At 43.0% G+C, this 21,221-nt stretch overlaps 2 protein-coding genes across 2 annotated transcripts in view; both read left to right on the top strand.

Moving 5' to 3' along the window:
* The window catches only part of LOC308293877 (zinc finger protein 609-like), a 45,005-nt gene extending 43,133 nt beyond the window's left edge, over positions 1-1,872 (top strand). Inside the window, exons 9-10 of the mRNA XM_080736525.1 lie at positions 1,203-1,281; positions 1,514-1,872. Of these exons, the coding sequence (XP_080592651.1) occupies positions 1,203-1,276 (74 nt within the window). The 3' untranslated portion in view covers positions 1,277-1,281; positions 1,514-1,872. The remainder of the gene's footprint in view (positions 1-1,202; positions 1,282-1,513) is intronic.
* A 7,224-nt stretch (positions 1,873-9,096) lies between these two features.
* The window catches only part of LOC308294793 (GRAM domain-containing protein 2A-like), a 54,805-nt gene continuing 42,680 nt past the window's right edge, over positions 9,097-21,221 (top strand). Inside the window, exon 1 of the mRNA XM_080737654.1 lies at positions 9,097-9,224. The gene's annotated coding sequence lies outside the window, so the exon portion shown is untranslated. The remainder of the gene's footprint in view (positions 9,225-21,221) is intronic.

Genomic DNA, 21,221 nt, shown 5'->3' on the forward strand with positions numbered 1-21,221 from the left:
CTGATAATGGGAAGGAATTGGTCCACTAAACGATACGGAAATGCGTTTGCAGATATTTCAAAACTGAATATGGTGATGCCTCATTCATACATGTTGATACTTTATTTGCTGTGAAAATTTGTCAAAAAGAAATTGCAGCGTAATATTCTTGTTCTGTGTGGATGTACTAAATACACAAACAGCAGTTTAAATAAACGCATGTGTAAGGATCTTATGAGTAGTTCACCCCCCAAAATGACCTTTTTCCTAGTGATTACTCATGCCACAGAGACTTGAGTTCAATAATATTTTTTGGTTTTTGTTGCATTCCTAAGACAAAAATGTGATTACAATAAATTTGCCACAAAAAAATATTATTGAACTCACATCTCCATGGCATGAACTACTCCTTTAACCGATTTAGTGCCATTCCCGAGATATCTCGCGAAATGTACTCGAGTATCTGTAGTGCCATTCCCGAGATATCTCGCGAAAAGTAATATATTACTGTAACGGCGGATACATTACCGAGAAGAATGGCCGGAGGTCCGGAGCCGAAATCCGTCGCTGATTTCGCATCATCACGGCTCCACGAGCACAAAATAGTCCCATCCATAACATTGAGGTGGACGGGGGATCTCATCTTTAATGTCCATTATCTCAAAACTACACTTTAGAAGCGAAGATGGAGGCAGATGCTCGCTTATAAAGCACATGTTAAAAAGGATCGATGCGATCCGCCATGACACCACGTAAACAATGATCGATTCCGGCGCAGGACGCGATGACGTCAAACCGGAAGTGTTTACGCTATAGACTTCTGGCCTTCAAAATAAGAGTATGGCCGTTAACGGGGCCTGAAGGAGGCACTCTGGACTTTATAATCCGTTAATGTCTGGGGCTCAGAATGAGTTAATGTGACTTTAATTTCATATGTGATTCAATCCCTCTGTTGGCTAGACAGACAAACCGCTGAACCCTATCCTTCACTGCCTGGTGTCCCCCAGGGCTCTATACTATACTCTCTCTCGACACCAAATCTCTTTGCCGAAAATAGTTGATCCAGAAGCTGACCGTTGTGAGCTTGTAGACATGCTATTTTTGCAGACACTGTTCGCCCCAGAATAGGGTTGTTAGGGATCAAGTGGCTGAAGTAGTAAAACTGGTCATGCCCAGACAGAAGCGTTGGTCCAAGTCCATCCTAACTGGCTGTGATCCCACAGGTCTGTCCTCGTCAGCCATAGTGGCCAGTCAGCAAGGCTCCGCCCCCTCCATGTACCCCCCTGCACGGAGGTGAGAAAGGTGAGAATACACACAATAATGGATCTGTCACAAATTTCAACTGGTATTTTATTGATGTAACATGTGTATTGCCATCTAGTGGACATTTTTAATTTTCTTAATGTGACAACAAAGTGCAGAGAGAGAGTCTTTCACTTGGTAAGTCACAAAAGTACATAAAAGTATTTATACACATAGAGCACTTGGTAGGGCTGTCGTTTTAACCAATGTCATCTTCTGTTCCATCCCATAGGAACACCTGATTGGCTGAACTCTGCCCTCCCCTGGGGTCATGTGACTGGATCACATGAGGAAGCGTGTGATGTTGACTGGTTTATATTGGGACATCAGTTCACTGGTGTGTATGTGCGTTTGATTTGACTGCCTGGGCCTTCCGGCTGCTTGCTTCCCCCCTCCCCACGGGTTCTGAGATGGGCGGAGCTAATGGATGTACAGACTCCTCCCCTTTTTACTCCAGTAGCGCCCAGTCAGTCAGCAAGTCAGTCAGTCAGTCAGTCACCCAGTCCTGGGTACAGCACTGAGATCTTCCCACGGGAGGGAAGGCAGTGTTCGGTTCGAGACTGTTCTGGTGGATCCGGACTCGCTCCGACAACCCGCTAAGACCTGTGAGGGGACGGGAGGGGGTGGGGTGGGAGTGTGGGTTTTTTGACATAAACTGGATTATGTTTGGGAATCACTACATTCACTTAAGTTCTGCATCTAAAGTTATAAATGGTTCTGACACGTTCTGGAGGAATCTGTCGACGGACGGTCTCGTATTTGGAGTAATGTTTATTTTGAGCCAGAGAAGAATAAGAAGAAGAGTGGTGAGGTCACTCTATGGCTCTCTATGCAAAACTGCTGCTGTCCATCACTCAGACTTGGCCAATAACTGACAGTTCTGCCTGCTTGGGCCCGCCCCTGGGCACTTTGTGATTCTGTTGTCGTTTCTAACACACAGCACTTCCTGTTCGCCTCTAGAAAGATGGATTTCCTTTTTTCCATAATATAAGACATTTTGTTGCCATGTCGTTCGCTATTGTTTTTTCACGTTTGTTTGTTTTTGTGTCCGGGGCCGGTTGTCGATGCCCTCAACAGTATCCCACTTAACACTCTGAACCCACAATGACCCCCTTCCCCCCCACGCTGATCCCTGACCTCATGTCTGTGTCAACTCACAATTCAAAGGTCAGTGGACAGCCGATGGGCTCCACCCGGCACCAACCTCCTGCTCTCTGCTGGAAGAGAAGGAGTTTATCTGGAGTACTCGACATGGTTCAGCGGGAGGCAGGGCTCTTGGAGGACGCGGGAGGATGAGCCAATCAGCCTTGGTTGCTGTGGCTCTGTGCAGCCTTCCTCTAGAACATTGCTGCGTGTTGCGTTTTGGTCCAGGAGAGGAGAGGAAGGGCCTGGAGCCTATAACAGCCTGGTGCTGATGCTCTGAGACGTTGGCTTGTTGTGGCACTGTGGACAGAGTAGCTGGACACTACCACCCCCCCCCCATCCCACACCACACACCCCAGCAGGAGGCTGTGGTTCCTGTTTGGGGATGAACTATTTCCTAGTTGGTGAGGTGGATGTACTTCCTGAATTGTGGAGTCGAAGAATATTAGCCTTCCCTCCATCTCCACTGTGCAGAGGACTGTAGATCTGGAGAACATATACTGGCTCTGTAACAGCGCACTCGCTCCTCTCCATGTGCTTTCTGTATATTCTGTACAGAGGAATTATTTTAAAATAAAGTAACAGGTTGTTGGATGCTATTGAAAAAAAGAAATTCTTACTCATTTCTTCTTTTTTTTGTCTTTTCTTTCTTTTTCTTTTTTTGTCTGTTAGCCTTGTTTATTTTCTACGGTTGTTTATATGCTATTAAACCTGTAGCTGGTGGTAACGGCTTTATAACTCACGTCTTGTGAATTCTTTTTCAGTTTTAAACTCTTCCCTCTATCCCCCTTCCTCGCTCCATCCTCTTTTATTCGCCAACCCGAGTCTCAGTCAGAATCCATCATCGATTCTCTTTCACCCTCATTATGCCCTGTCGTCATAGATACAGCGATTTCAATTGAGCGTCACCTGTTTGGTTTGGTTGGCTGAAGGACTAGCATGTACATGTGTTTATAAAATTGTTACTTGTTAAAAGACTGAGAGACTCTTATGAGAGAGACAGTCACTGGGTGATGAAGAGGCGAAGGTAACCGCCCCTCCCAACACACACACACACACACACACTTCCCTCCACCCTTCCCAACCACAAAGACCTCTTCAACTGAAGTCGTCAATGCTTCTCTCCCCAGAATGTCCTGAGTTTTGAATCACACCAATTTGCAGAGCGCGTTCAAAAAGGTATTCGCTTTAAAAGATCATTAGGGTTGAATTTTAACAGTTGTGATGTCATATCCTGTTCACATGTAATTTTATGTATTGGAAGTTGATGTTCGGTCCATGTTACTGATGAAACACATTCAGCTCAGATGAAGCCACAAGGAGCACAGCGAACGCCAACCTCGTCTAAAAACAAGAATACTAATTGTAGAATGAGTTTTGGCTGTTCCCTCCCTGTCCCCTACTTGAGCCACTGTGGTGAAAGATTGGCAGGTCTAGTTCAAATCATAAACAAAAAATGAATTCATTTTGTTTTTGTTGGAGGACTTTCTTTTTCTTGTTTTACTAATGTTTGATGCCCACCATAGCTGCGAACACACATACACACAACATATACACGCAACACACTTGCGTTTGTGTGTGGCTCAGTATCAGTCAGTGGTACTTGAAAGAAAGATGTTTACAACATTTTCTTTGTTTTATTTTTGTCGTAATGTTTTCTTTTGTCCACACCCTTCTCCTCTCTACCCCCCCCCCTTCCACAGGGAATGTCTCTGATGTAAAGTGTACTTTGTCACATTTCTGTTTTTATACAATACTGTAATTTGCCTTTGTACATTTAGGCAAAAAATAAATCTTTTTATGAGACAATCACTCCAGTTCAGCAGCCAGTCTGTTTATTTCAGGAGTAGAATGTGGTGTTGCTTGTAGTGCATTCTGAGCCAGGAGTTCCCAAACCCTTCCATGATGCCAAGCACCCTGAAACAACCATGGACTCTGGCTGCTCACAATCCCTAGCGTTGTGAGCTTTCACTGTTTTGAGATGTTTTGAAAAGTCCTGGAAATATTTGACAATGACATTTCCAAAATTAAGGGACGTGGCTGAAAGGGTTTAAAACTGCACAATAATCGTATCCACGAGTTTCCTACGGCCCATAGTGCATTGCGCAAACGTCTGCACCGAGGTTCCGCCGCCGATTTACAAGCTCACAACGGGTTGCATCTGCGACGCGACGTGAGCTTGTATGTCTGCTGTTAAACCCGGAAGTTTGGTCCTGATAGTCTCCAGTAAACTCCCGCGGAAACTTGTGGATATATTTATTTTATTCTCCATAACGACCCCCCCCCCCCTCCATCGCTCCTACTTTGAAAACATGTTCTTCTGACCTACAAGACAAACTGTAACTGTTTGTGTATTTAAAAGGTTACAGCTAATCATCACTATTTTAAAGGTTACAGCTAGTAAATCATCACTATGTCACCTTTCTCCAAAGCACTTCACAATGAGCATTAGTAATGCTCATTGTAAAACGCTTGTAAATGGGATAATGCCATTATGCCATTTACATTGCACACACAGATGTGGGGCACTGGTGGCAGAGGAAACCATCATGCTAAGTACCAAACTACTCATTGGAAGCATTCAGGGTGTATAAAGTATTCCAGACACTTCAACCAGTGGTGGTCCCAGGCTATATGGCGCCCTGGGCGAACCAGCACTGACGTGCAACCCCCCCCCCCCCGCGCGCGTTTTGGGATGTTTTTTAGCGGTTATTTTGGCCTAATCGCGGTCACCTCCTACGCTCCACGGCGTGCAGTCACATGCGGGTTAGGTTAGGTTTTACAACAACACAAATAGTAGCTCTGGAAACAAAGTCCAGCCACCAGCAAGTGAAAGAGACAACAGAACTCTGACTAGAGCCAATATAAAACAGTATAATAAAACACAATAAAACACTACCTTATATTTTTAGTAGCAGCTTAAATATGTGCAGGTGTGCAGAATATATAATTACTAATCAATAGCAGCAGTGCTCAAGCAAATGCGCAAGAGGAGTCAAGCATATATACATAGGAAGTAGAACAGGAGAAAAAAGAAGCAGTGTAGGACTATTATGAATGGGTGAAGTATGAACATGATTAGCCTACATGCAAAAATTATTCTGCATGCAATCAGAACTTTGGCTAGTTAGCTAAAGTATGGAAAACAAGGGTTGGCTATAATGATCTGAGAATATATCTACTGTATAACAGGCTAGATCATATAGGCTATATGAGAATGGCATAACAGGTCACTAGTTTGTGCTTGAACAGAACGTGAGAGTTGATCTTATGTTTGCAGGGCAGAACTTGCAGCCTAGTAGCAGGCCAGCAGCATTTTTTTGACGCCCCCCCCCCCCCCCCCCCCCCCATCATCATGACGCCCCCCCCAAAGTGCCGCCCTGGGCAATGGCCCTGCTTGCCCTGACCCCCCCACGGACCGCCCCTGACTTCAACACACACCAGGGGAAAGGAATTGAACTGGGTAAGAACCTTAGGATTAAAAGGTGGTTGCTCTACCTCCTCCTGAGACACTGCCATCATATCTTAGTTATAAGCTATATTATTTATCCACTTTTGTACCAACAAGAAGTCATTTTTATCAATTTCACCACAGCTGGTGCTCTGTCTCTGTAGGACAGTGCTGTTTGGCAAATGCTGCCATTAAAAAAGTATAATGCGTCTGTCAAATCAGGCCAGGTAGCCTATAGGCAGTATTTACCAGTAAAGCTGGTTGCACACTGCTGCGTTTTTCAGGGCAAGGAGAGAGAGCGAGATAGAGAGAGCAAGGGACCGAGTGGTGCGCGAAACGGGCGGCAGTGTGCAAACGTGACTGACATAACGTGAGGTTGATTTTTTATTTGCGTGCTCCGAAATTCACTCCGATATTCGGCCCGAAAAACGCAGCAGTGTGCAACCACCTTAAGACTCCCTAATCGGGAGATAAGCGACCGTCAGGTCACATGTATACACAAAGAGGGCTGTAAGTGGCATTGGTTCCTGAGTGTAGGGGCATGTGTGTGGCAAATAGCGATTTGCGCGATTTTAGGGCAAAATGTGTAGGAGAAGTGTCCAAAAATGTGTTTGAAAAAATCGGCCTTATGGTGGCGCTATATGGGACAGATGCATGTTAATGACATGAGTGTAGACATACTGTGTAGCGCTTTGAGTGATTTTAGGGCTAAATGTGTAGGAGCAGTGTCCAAAAACGTGTTTCAAAATATCGGCCTGAAGGTGGCGCTAAATGGGACAGATCCATGTTGATGACATGAGTGTAGACCAACTGTGTACCGATTTGCGTGATTTTAGGGCAAACATTTTAGGAGCTGTGTGCATAAATTTGGCATGGACGGTTGCGGAGATATGAGCAGGGCAAAAGTGTGATGTGTGACAGACGGACGGACGGACAGCTGGTGGAGGTTTTGATAGTAAGTGCGACCTGACGGTCGCAATCAATGAGCTAATAGCTGCAGTGTGTCACTCAACCCTGCCCTGTGCCAACACTAGGACAGTTTCATGATGCAATGTGGTGAGTTAGCCACAGAGAGGAGTCATGTGTACTGCCTCGAGTTACCCATACTTGACAGAGAGACGCTATATGATGAACATCAACCACATGACAGCACCACATTGGAAACTAGCTCCTTTCGGAACCTCCCCCTAATTGGAAACAAATGTTTTATTACGCTTTTATGTGTATATCCTGGGTCCACTAAATTATAGGCCTATTGTGTTTACTCGTATTCTTTTGCAAAAATTAAATCAACAGGAGAAGACAGTGTGGCTTTGTGTATTATTTTTAAAGTATGGCCGACAGATGAAGGGAATTGAACTGTCAAGAGATAAGCCGTTGTCTTGAGCAGCACCTGGCTGCAGACACTAGGGTCCTGTTGATGTCCACGGGAGACAGGAACATCAACAAGTGGCAGGAAGTGACCTCACAGTGTCAAGTGACTTCATGCCGCTTGTGGAGGTCACGTGACGTCTCTGCCTTGCAGTCCAAGGCACTACAGTCCCTTTGAGCCGCATTGTCGCTATGTGTACATGTTATCTTTTATCTTTTAGACAACCCAACTCTACCCCCTAACCCTAAACAGAACCTCCATGGGGTAGAGCAAGAAAGAGGTGTGAGGTCACTTCCTGCCACTTGTTGATGTTCCTGTCTCCCGTGGACATGAACAGGACCCTAGTGTCTGCAGCCAGGTAGTCTTGGTTGTCTTGGCTGTCAAATTAAATAGGCCTACGCTACGACAGAGGCACGTGTTAAACGATAGGCAGGCTGCGGCAGCACGTGGGATGAGATCCCTTAGGGAATGTATGCAATTAATCTGAGAAATTACTTTTGTATTTATTAGCGTCTGACCTCTCTCTGTCTCGACTCTAAATAATTAGTTTTTTTTAAATACTTCCGAACACGGTAACATTCTGCCATGATCGTGATGTCTGTCTCTTCGCATATCTGGATTTAATCCACAGTATTATCGTCGACCAGTTGCATTTATAAAGTCTATCATATCAGTCTTTTCCCTCATCATTTCGAAACAGATTAAGACGGGTTAATAATCCCGTTGGTTTGAATGAATCCATGCTTCCATCATGCTAGGGTAGACTAATACGTCCGAGTTGTGATTTGAATGACGAAACCCCACTCTCACCACTAGAGGTCACCCCTGGCAGAAGGGTGAGAAGATGGAGCATGAGCAAAATCACCCCCGCGGTTACCGTAACATTTACACAAGGTCAGATCACACGATCTACTACATGAGTGCTTATGGTGATCATAAAATGAGAAAACGACCCCCAACAACACCCCCACACACCCACTACCCGTCTGGAGTGTCACACAATTCGTTAGGTCTCTTAGGTCCCCAATTTCGGTGTAGCTCCCCTGCCCGGTAACAAATGGAGGACATTATTTTGATCACTATTTCGGACCCTCTCCCTTCGCTATGCAGCTCCGAGATGAGGTTCCTCACTCTTGACATCCACAATCGGTCAATTGCTCCGCCGTTCCCGAACAATTCTTACCTTTTGTGAACATCCTTTAGGCCTACTAAAAGTAAAGGTCCTATACAGGTCTCTCATCTGTTTACTTCTAAAGCGTGGAAGAAATTTGAAGCAGCGTGTTAAAATAAATAGTTTAAATTGCTCATTTTGTCAGCCGGTGCATTATTTCCCCCACTATTATTCGTTGTGTCTATACCACGTGACCAGGGGAGGTCGCAACTTCCGGAATGTCTAAAAAACATGGGACCGGCATACAAAAGGAACGATTTAAACTCTTTATTTCAACACGCTGCTTCGATTTTCTTCCACGCTCGAGAAGTTAACAGATGAGAGACGGGTATAGGACATTTACTTTTTGTATAGGATGTTCACAAAAGGTAAGAAGTGTTTTGGAACGGCGGAAATTCACCCCAACGGACCGATTGTGGATGACAAGATTGAGGAACCTCATCTCGGAGCTACATAGCGGGAGGGAGAGGTTCCGAAAGGAGCTAGATCACATCACACCACGACCACACCGAGTCACAGACTGCTCCTCTTTCAACAACGGTGCTGCACGCGCTGTCTGTCACAGCTCTCGTCCTCACACCGACCGACTCCTAGCTCCTATCTCCTCTCCTCCTCCGCTGTTTACTCCTCCCACTCTCCCTTTAGTGTCCCCTCCTTTCTCTCCTCCTCCGTTACCGGTCTCCAGTCCTCTCCTCTGACGGAGAATGAAATACTTTTCTGTGTCTTGTGCGCCGCCGCTGTGTTGTGTCTGTGCGACTCGCTGGAATAAATGGTGTTAACGGGAGAAACTGTGTAGGACCGGAGAGGTAAGAAGACGGTTGTTTTGTTGTTGTCGCGCGTCAGTCTGTGTTGTTTCATGTATGTAACGGGACCGTGAAAAAGGGGGTCAGATGGATTATCTAATGTTTTGTAAATACGCCTTTGGCTTTGACCGTTTTACCCTCCGATCCGTGCAACGGTTCAGTCGGTCACCGAGGATTTTAATATGTTACTAGACTATTTATGGTTCAGCGGCTGTTTGAAGTCAACGTTAAATTACAATGCAGCAGTACAGCTGCGAATAAAATAATTACAGTGTCGACACAGATCACTGGATTCGACTGGAATATAAACCATTTCGTGTGTGTGTGTGTGTGTGTGTGTGTGTGTGTGTGTGTGTGTGTACACGTGCGCGCGTGTGCATGCATGCATGTGTGCGCACGCTTGAGCTGCAATTTGGATTAATAATATATAAGGTTCTCCCATATTTGTCAGAAATGTTTGTCAATATATTTATTTACGTAAATGTTTGGTTTTTAAATGATAGCGTATGTGACATGCATTAATGTTTCGTGTTGGGGATAATGGCAGCTCTGAGTCCAGACCAGAGTCATCAGAGCCCTTGGCCACTGATGGTCGTCTGCTGAGTTGGCACATTAACCCTAACCTGGCACGGCTCACTTGAACCTTAGACTGCTGCTCATGAAAGATACACAAATAAAGATAGTTACTTTATTAAAACACACACACACACACACACACACACACACACACACACACACACACACACACACACACACACACACACGCGCACACACACACACACACACACACACACACACACACACACACACACACACACTGTGCCTAATACCCTAGTCTGTTATGTAAACAACAGGAATAAATCCATACCCACCACAGGGACAACATGGTGGTGGTAAATGAACCAGTTTTAAAACTGCAAAACAGAAGCACACTACCTGTGTTGTTTTAACTCTACAGTAAAAAAAATAGCAGTAGCTGCTATGTCAATATACGTTGTTTCAAAAAGGAAAAACATGTAGTTGGTCACTGACTGAAAAAGTCAAACCACTCTACTGGATGTGATTCTGTCCAGCTGTCAGTGGAACTGATTCTCCAGGAGATAATATCACTGTACAGTAGTAGGGCATTACTTATTTATTATGTATGTAGCAGCAGCACTATAGTAGTAGTAATGCATAATTAGTAGTAGTTAACTAGTTGTGGGAGAAGTAATGTAGTAGTAGTAGTAGTAGTAGTAGTAGTAGTAGTAGTAAAACATAGTATAGTGGTACTAGTATTGTACTTATAGTGGTATTGTTGCTTTGAGTGGAATTGATTGTCCAAGAAAGGTTTACACTACAGTCTGTTGTTCTTTACATATTTTGGTGGTATTGCTTGGTTTTAATTTGAATTCCTAAAAAGCCACAAGGCCACTGTATTAAGTAGGCCTATATAAACAACTCTGTCATTAAAGGTTCATGTTCCAGACAGCAGTTCTATTATTTCTATATCCCTCAGCCAGGCCACAGAATCACAGATCACGCAAGAGCTGGATTAAACTCCCATTAATCCACTTGAATCCTAGCATCCTTATTCTGAGAGAACATTAGCCAAAAATAGCCGATCTAGATCATCTATTTTCGTTGTAGATTCGGTGTGAGAGGGAAATACTAGCAGACTAGTATACAGTAAAGCCTGTGCGACGCATTGTGAGATTGTGGGTTGTCTATTTCTGCTATTTTTAAAATATTTTGAAAGTAATAATTGAATCATTGAGCGCAATTATTTGACAATTAATCGTCAAGTAACACGTCATGATCGAGACGGCAATCTGTGCAGAATATCAGGAACACATCTTTGTGTAGTACAGTACATGTACAGTTTGTAGCAACATATTTGTTTTTGTAATTTTTGAAGAATATTTGACGTTTTTTTTTGAAAACTCAGGCCTAAATGGGTCAAATGAGCAGTGTTTCCCTTTAACCAGCAGCAGCAGCAGCACAGCACTCTGATGGTTCTGTTATTTGCACTTCACAGTCCACTACATCTGAATGGACAACTCCTCAGATGTTCTCTCTTGCTTGGCATGGCATGGCATGGTTTAGTTTGGCAGATTGTGTGTGTGCGTGCGTGCTGGTTCAATGTGTGTCTACAGGCCAGAGGCACTGAAACAAAACAGGCTTTCACTTGTAGCAGGGGTTTGCTACCCCTGCTACTGTGCAACAACAACACTTGTACATAAAAGTGTATACTGTATACAGACATGTGGCGACTGGCAAGCCCTACACTGCACAAACACAGTACATTACAACAACACAAATGCTCAACAAAACAGCACACAAATAACATTACAACAACAACAACAACTGCACAAACACAATACTACACGGCACAAAACACCATTGCAACAACACAACTACACAAACATGGCACAAAGACAGCATTACAGAAACGCACCTGTACAAACACCTAACACAGCACAAACACTACGACAACACAACTACACAAACACTAGGGCTGCACAGAGTCTCTGTGCTCATCAGTGTCATATGTTTGGTCAAATGATATGTATTGGCCTCTGATTTTATTGTCCCTCTGTGAGCCTGATGGATGAGGAGATGGGTTGTAAATGTACATTCTTCTGGTTATTAACACTTTCAAGTTATGTAATGACCACGCAGAGGTGGTGAGTGAGGTCAAGGTACAACATCTGTCCAAAGAAGGTGTTTGAAATACGTTTCGCCATTACATAATTTTGAAACAAAACACGACGTTTGGTTATTTGTGATTGTTTTTATTATTATTGTGTAGCGCTATGCAACAACACTGTACACAGCACAAAAAAACACAACCACAGAGCAGTAGCACAACTATACAGCACAATTACACAATCACACACACAACGCAGACATATCGTCACTGTCGGGCAGAAACCTCGTATCTCCAAGTTTCAAATTTGTAAAGCACTGCTTCATCATATGGCCATCGCACAAAGGTAGTGAAAACAGCTGATCTACACGCACAAAGCGTCATCGGCTTGTAGAACGGCTGTTTTCACTAGTTTAAATCATTTTAAAAATGATAAATTACAAAACAAACGGTTTTGAACATACAAGGTTTCCACCCAACAACGTCGATATGCTGTGATGATACTGCTGTGAAGTCATGCTGCACACACTTAGAAATATAGCAATAATATTGCACAGGTTATGTTACAGAACATTGCACATGTTAATAGTGTACACAGAAACACAGGTGCATGCGTGTACGTGTAATGAGCGGGGGGGGGGGGGGGGTTCCTCCTCCTTCAGCCAGTTATGCTCCTTGTGTTGTGAGTTACAAGGAAACCAAGTACCACCAATCAGTCATCAGTCCTGTCTTGCACATCTTCCGTCTCTTTGACCTCAGGCTTCCTGTTCCCTGTATCTCTACACTCTCCTATCTCCAAACGTAATCTTTAAAGAGTGCCCATTGATTGCCCAACACGCCAGTAGCTTCACGTATTGGCGAGCTTTGTGGCACATTGCCGCTGCACCACTCTTAGCAGCAGCATGCACAGCAGAACTCTTGTTTGTTTCTTGTATTTCTTGTACAGAGCAATGCACGACATTGATTGTCTGTCTGCAGGTCATTTATGACCATGTACATCATCAACACGATGTCAGCAACATCAGTGATCCCTGTATCTCCATATATATGGCAGTGGGTACCGCATTGGGTACTCTGGTACAAACGTAAATGGTACAATACAACTGGTAATTTGACAAGTATGCTACAACAAGTTCAATGGGTAAACAGGTGGGGTATGGATTCCCTCTTGCATAGTTACTGACTTGCTTCGTTTCCAAGTAGGCTGGTGCCCTAGCACTGTGGTAACAGGTACAGCACTGGGTACTCTAACAACCGGGTCTGGGTCGGGTACAGCGAGTGCTCTGACAAACGGTTGTATTACTGTGTGGGTAATGTATTGCCAACTTGCACGGTTACCGATTTACTTAGTTCCTATTAATGGTGTATATCTTCAATATCAGATTACGATTTTTGTTGTCATAAGTAACCATGTTGAGTTGAGCATGTTGGGGTCGATTGTAAAAGGGTGATTTGAAGGCTGGTTTGCATGGCTGTGGATGGACAGAGCAGAGCACTGTGTAGGGAGGAGAGACAGACCAATAGCTTGGCTCCAGCCAATCTGGGGACCCATCATCAAAAAGAAAAGGGAACAAGAATTGACACAGTCAATATAAAATCTGTGTGCTCGTTTTAGTGTTAAAAAAAGTTTGAATAAAAATGTTTTTGAAAAAAAAAAAAGTTTGAAAAAAAAAATTTAGAAAAAAAAAAGTTTAGGTCCAAAAATGTGTTAAAAAATCGACCTGATGGTGGTGCTATATGGGACAGATCCATGTCGATGAGATAAGTGTAGACATACTGTGTAGCGATTTGTGTGATTTTAGGGCAAAAACTGCAGGAGCAGTATTCAAAAATGTGTTTTAAAAAATTTGGCGGGGGTCCCTGGAGCTACGGGGGTCCCTGGAAGGGTGGAGGTTGTGGATTGGCAGACAAGGATTGTGTGTGGAAAATTTCACATGGATAGGGGCAAAAAAGTGTGATGTGACGTGACAGACAGACTGATGGACAGACAGGCGGTGGAGGTTTGCATAGTAACTGCGACCTGACGGTCGCAATTATAATCATTAGTATTGTTTATTTTAATTATTATTATTAAGGAACTCTAGAAATCTCAGTTGGAACTGTTACCCCAGTGACCCGATGCTGGATAAGCGGTTGAAGATGGATGGATGGATGGATGGATTATTTTAGAGTAAGCTACTTTATTTACCATTATTGTGTACTCCGCCACATGGGGAGCAATCTTCAATTCAATCTTCAATTCAAAGAAGCTTTATTGGCATGAGAACACAAACGTTTACACAGTGGTGGAAAAAGTACCTACATTTTTATAATTAAGTAAAAGTATCAATTCTGCAATGTAGAATCACTCTGTTACAAGTAAAAGTCCAGAATTACAAATGTACTTGAGTAAAAGTACAAAAGTATTGGTATCCAAATGTACTTAAAGTACCAAAAGTAAAAGTACAAAATGTTTGAAAATAGCAGATCTACAAGCTCACAACGCGTCGCACCGCAATGCGTTGTGAGCTTGTAGATCGGCTATTTTCAAATAGCCTTGGTATAATTTGGGTCCCCATTTTATTTATTTTTTGCATTGTGAGCTTTTAGATCGGCTATTTATAAAATGTTTGCCTCTATCTTATATTATTTTACAATTAGGCTAATGTGTGGACATTTTTGATAGTATAGTTTTAGCTTGTTGATTACTTTGGTGCAATAATGGTATTTTTTTTTTCTTTTCTTGGGGTAATAAAAAGGTAATTTTCTCAAGTACTGTACTTAAAAGTACAATTTAAGGTACTTTTACTTTACTGGAGTATTTCCAATTTTCATTACTTTTACTTCTACTCCACTACATCTCAGAGGCAAATATTGTACTTATTCCACTACAATTATTTGAAAACTTTACTAGTTACTTTGAAAAGTATAGCCTACATAACCACTTCAGCCATGGCTATTTTCAAAGGATATTATTTGGTAACATGTGATACAGAATAATTGTGCATAATAGTACTTTTACTTTTAGTCCTAAGTGTAGCCTATACTTTTACTCAAGTACATTTTGAATTCCGGACTTTTACTTGCAGTATAGATACTTTTACTTAAGTAAAACATTTGAGTATACTTTTCTCACCATGGAGAGACCACTCTGTGGGAGAGACGTAATACTATGAGAACGTGGAGCGCTCGGGAAAACGGCTGTTGTAAATCACAGATAATTAGTTTCTCCGCTTTGAAAATCAGACGTCTTTTTATGACTTAATGAGTTTATGACCCTCTGCCAGCCTCACTCTGCCTCAGAAGAGCAGCCAGAAACGGCAGTAGCTTTAGCATGTAGCTAAACGTAGCAGCTGCAGTGTAAAGACGTCACTATTCTGCGCCTGTGGGGGAACACGTTCTGTGGGGGAACCCTTTTTGGTGTATCACCTGACACGCTGTGCCACTATGGTCAGAGAGCGGCCCGGTGCTACGCTAAAACTCAGGCACCCATTGAATTCTGTGACCATGTACGGTCGCACAAAATGGATTCAAAACACACACTGTTAGTTCTATCGTCTGTTTTAAGACTTTCTACGCGGATTTCATTTGTGTTAACGCAGGGTAAAGTAGCATGCCTTCACCCATGAACAATGGTGGCGTCTGTGGACTTTTTAAAATATATATTTTTTCGCGACGTGGTAAATTATTTTAACGTGGACTCCAGGACAATGACGTGAATGCGTCTCTAGGCAACGTGAACGCGTCTAAGACGTGGGATGCGCACGTAATGACGTCACTGACCATGTGACACCGAGACAGCCAATGGGCAAAAAGTCGTGTAAAGGTAGTGCACTCACACACAGGAAAGTAAGTAATCTGTTTCACAGATTTAAAAACAGCTTCTTGAGAGATTAGGCTCTAGCCAACACATTACCTGCACAGTTAAGTTGTTTATTACTGAGCAGATCAGAGCAGAACTCATATCCATCCATCAGTTTTGGAACCCATACTGATTCCCATTTTAGATTTAGTTTTGTTTGATTTTTTAGACTTTTAGAGGTTTATAAAAATAAATGTAAGTAAGTTAAATTACATCAAACAAGAATAATACATCTATACAATTGACAGCGAACTCACATATTCTAAATACATATTTCATGTCATAAAAGGAGTATAACTACATTATGGTACCCAGCTCAGTTGATGCCACCGCTTACACCAAACAGTCTCCACAAGAGTAGACCAATCACAGCGAACGACACATCTCAGCTGACACTGCCATGCCAATCACAGTTCATGTACAGTAGCATCTTGGCTCATCATTGGTGATGTGTAGGCATTGTTCATGATGAAGGAAAGCAATTCTCCCTCTACAGTTTCCATTTTTAAGACAAATCTACGTTATGTGTCTAGAATGTAAAGCTGTTGGCTGTAAATCAGAGTTCTTGCAGATTACATTAAAGCCATTTGTTGTGAATTGGACCTTACTACTGTGGACAGAAATAGGACAGGGACAGGGGGACATGTGACACAGGGCATGTGCTGGGCTTGAAAGGAACCCATGATGTTGGCTGGCTGACCTACGAGGATAACCCCATAGATCAGATTTCTAACAGTGTGTGTGTGTGTGTGTGTGTGTGTGTGTGTGTGTGGGTGTGTGTGTGGGGGGGTGTGGGTGTGTGGGTGGGTGGGGGTGTGTGAGAGAGAGAGAGAGAGAGAGAGAGAGAGAGAGAGAGAGAGTTTGGCAAAGACACACACAGACACATGTACAAGTTTTGCTTTTGTGGAAATTGCATTCTGCATTGGCTTGAGTTCATTGCGTGACTCCTAAAAGCTAGATGCCTAACCTAACAAACACACAACGAACAAAAACAGTATTCACCACTTAAGCCCTGTTAAATAAAATAGAGGGAAAAACATAGGTTATGCATTGTGAGCTTGTAGATCTACTATTTACTTATTTTTTTAAAGTATCTTTTGTCTAATGACATGCCCAAATAGGGATGCCAGGGGTAAAGTGCTTAACAACAATGACTGTTAAAGGTCAAGGGCTGTTGGGCAGAAACCTTGTCCATATTATTTATCTCCATATATGTTTTTTTGTAAAGCCCATCATACAACACAGTGTCGCACAAAATTATGAAATAGCCGATGTACAAGCTCACGAACGCATTGCATCATGGAGCGTTGTGACCTTGTGTGTCAGTTGTATCATCTTCGCTGCTTTATTACTATTTTGTGATAATAAGAAAGGAAAGGTTCTGGACATGCAAGGTTTTTCCACCTGACAGCAACGATATTAATAAGAGCACCGTCTACCTATCCCACTGGATGTAGCATTCTGGCCTCCCTCAGGTCTTCAGTGATTTAATCAGCAGCATTCTAGATGGTTCCCTGTACGCCTGTCATGGAAACAACTGAACAGCCTACCTGCTCTGCTGTGTGTGTGTGCGTGTGTGTGTGTGTGTGTGTGTGTGTGTGTGTGTGTGTGTGTGTGTGTTTGCGTGCGTGCACATGTGCGTGCATCACAGCAAGCAAACAGCAATGTCACAGTACAGAAGAGTCAGTCAACCAAAAGACAAGAATATAACAGTGTCCCGACCCTTTGTTGACTCTTACTTTACAATTCAATTCAAAGGAGCTTTATTGGCATGAGAAAACATATGTTTACATTGCCAAAGCAAGTGTCAAAATATAATAAGAACAGTTGAAAATGGGGAACTTATACAGTGTACAGTTGGAAGTTGTACAGCATTGTGTAAACAGCTATGTCACATTGTGTTGTTATATACATGTTATGTATACAGGGCATAACGCTTTTTGGAGCTGTGTGCAGCTCCCTATACGTGGCTGTGTGGGTCTGTGTGTGTGTGTGTCTGTCTGTGTGTCTGTGTGTATGTAGCCTGACTTCGGCGTGTAACTAGTGCCGCACCATTTACGCCACTCGCGCAATATATACATCAAAATGTGCGGCTCGGCCGGGAATGGTGTTCTATTACCTTTCGTTCCGATCCGCCTTACCATGCCGACGTAATCGGCAAAAAACGACGCTTAATTGTCCCCATTGACTTATAATGGGACAATGCAAGAAATCACTTTCAAGTATTTTTCTCTCGTAAACCATAGGAGCTACAGTTTCAAACCTCGGAGAGGAGATTCATAATGATTTTATGAATGAATCGAAAAATAATTACATCACTCGGCCTCATGGTGGCGCTATAACGGCCCACTTTACGTTTTGCCCCGTAACTCTTGAACCGTAGATCGGAAAATTAAAATTCTTTTTTCCCTGGATTCCTTGGGTCAAGACGCATCTCCCCATATAGGCCACGCCCATTTGCGCCAGGATAGATTTTCCGCCATCTTGAATTTTCTCCAAAACACACTTTTTGCTTCTTTTCCTACATATTTTCTTCAAATGTCACAAAAATCGGTACACATGATCTACACACACACACACACACACACACACACACACACACACACACACACACACACACACACACACAGCTCCACTTCACACGGGTGTGATTTTTGGAGCTGTGTGCAGCTCCCTATACGTGGCTGTGTGGGTCTGTGTGTGTGTGTGTCTGTCTGTCTGTCTGTAAAACGAAAAAACGAAATCTCCTACTTAGGATGTATCCTTGAAGCTAATCTTTCCAGCGAAAAGATGACTTCAAAAGTAATACAAAAAATCAACCAACGAACTCGTTTCCTACAGAGGATCGCCCCAATGGTCAACTTCAACACACTGAAGACCATAGCTGGTGCAATAATCCAGCCCCTCTTTGACTATGGAGTCCACGTATGGTATCGTGACGCCCCACAAGCCCTAAAAACTAAACTCCAAACAGCCCAAAATAAACTAATTAGGGTCCTGCTTAACCTTCCCAATCAGACTCACCTCACCGCTACTCACCAGTTAAGAGTGGGGTGGCTCAGAGTAGATGACAGAGTACAGCAACTTGCAATGGGCCTGGTGTACAAGATACACTACACCACTATGATACCCAAGTACCTGTCAAAATACTTTAAAAACGTTAAGGATGTCCATAATTACAACACCAGAGGCAGTGCCACAGATCACGTTCAACCCAGAGTCAACTCAAAGAAAGGGTCGAACTCGTTCTTCTGCTACACCACAAAAATGTGGAATGCCTTACCGAAGGCCATAAAGGAGTGTGGATCACTAGCATCCTTTAAAATTGCCCTAAAAAACCACTTACAGGCAGCAGCCGTTCACAACTGGTAAAAACCTAGCCCAACCCTACCCTCCCTGCCCCTTCCTTGTATATACTGTACATACTGATTGTTTAGACTTACTGTTACCTGCCCCTTCCTTGTATATATTGTATATACTGTACTTACTGATTGTATAGACCTACTGTTTTCTTTTTTTCTTTACATATCTACTGCATAGTACTGTGTTCTATTTGTCTGTCATTCAATGTTATATGAGATACTTTAATGGTTTCCTGTTGAAATAAGCTTAGTCTTTTCATGGATCTCCTTTTAGTAGACCTTGTACCAGTGAACTGTACCGTCATGAATCTGTACATTTTCCTATGCAAACTTCTAATAAAGCCTTCAATCAATCAATCAAAAATGTCTGTGTGTGTGTCTGTGTGTATGTAGCCTGACTTCGGCGCGTAACTAGTGCCGCACCATTTACGCCACTCGCGCAATATATACATCAAAATGTGCGGCTCGGCCGGGAATGGTGTTCTATTACCTTTCGTTCCGATCCGCCTTACCATGCCGACGTAATCGGCAAAAAACGACGCTTAATTGTCCCCATTGACTTATAATGGGACAATGCAAGAAATCACTTTCAAGTATTTTTCTCTCGTAAACCATAGGAGCTACAGTTTCAAACCTCGGAGAGGAGATTCATAATGATTTTAAGAATGAATCGAAAAAAAATTACATCACTCGGCCTCATGGTGACGCTATAACGGCCCACTTTACGTTTTGCCCCGTAACTCTTGAACCGTAGATCGGAAAATTAAAATTCTTTTTTCCCTGGATTTCTTGGGTCAAGACGCATCTCCCCATATAGGCCACGCCCATTTGTGCCAGGATAGATTTTCCGCCATCTTGAATTTTCTCCAAAACACACTTTTTGCTCCTTTTCCTACATATTTTCTTCAAATGTCACAAAAATCGGTACACACACACACACACACACACACACACACACACACACACACACACACACACACACACACAGCTCCACTTCACACGGGTGTGATTTTTTAAACAAATAGTGGCAGTCTTTAAACCATTTAAATAGTATCCCAAAAAACTGAGATTTAAAATGTGTTTAAAGATAGCTGCACTGTTTATACATGTGCAGTAAGTGTAGAGGTCACTCAGTGGTTTGTTGTAGTCTTTACACAAACACACACACTATGTGTGTGGGGGGGGGGGAGGTCTGTTTCTGAGCTCAGGAAGTAGGAAGAGAAAAGCTGCAAACGTCTCATTTAAACTGCTTGTTACCATAACAACGGAGGGAAAAGAGCCCTCCTGCTTAGCGACCATACACACTGTAGAAAGTGTGTGTGTGCGTGCGTGCGCTACCGGAGGCTGTGTGAGTGAAGCATTGTCTGCACAGTAGCAGCAGGCTAAGGCACAGTTATAGCCTGCTTCTCAGGGGCTTTACTGCTGCTATTCATTCCTCCCATGTGGAGAAGCAATATGTCCTGCTCCAGATACACACTGTACAGAGAGGATGTTTACCCGTTCCAGTACATATTTTAAAATGTATGTTGTGGGGATTTCTTTTAAAGTTAAATATCCCTTTTTTTGTGTATGGGCTGACTATGCAGAATGACTATATTAAAGTGATCCACTAACAAGAGTTTACCATCCAAAATGTGTTAATGTCCAACGTGTGGAATGCCCTGACACCATCCCTTTAAAACATCACTGGCTTCTTTCAAAGCAGGCCTGGAAATCCATCTTTTAGGAGGCCAAAGCAAAGGGGGAGACAAAAGAACGGTGATGGCATTCACTGCATCCCCCCCACCCCCCTTTCTACTCTGTCTGTACACATAGTGTTTTATATTTGTTGATGATATTGTATTTTGCCGTTATTTTTTATGCTATGTTTATGTTGATGAAGTGAATCATTTCATCAACAAACATACATAGGACCACAATGGAAACATGTCGTAGCACTTGCCCTAGCCTCCAGGGGCGTCACAAGGGGGGGAAAAGTGGGACTGAGTTACTAGGGCCCAAGTTGGAGGGGCCTTCATTATTTTATAATTTAGCTTATAGCAGATCTACAAGCTCACAGCGCGGCACTCCGTGCACGTGGCCAAATACATATCATTTTGGGGTCCTTCATATGAAAAGTTTTGAGCAGCACTGACATAGAAACATAGGTTTTTATAAATGTATACATT

Source organism: Nannobrachium achirus (genome assembly GCF_963921795.1).
Source record: "Nannobrachium achirus genome assembly, chromosome: 11".
Taxonomy (NCBI): domain Eukaryota; kingdom Metazoa; phylum Chordata; class Actinopteri; order Myctophiformes; family Myctophidae; genus Nannobrachium; species Nannobrachium achirus.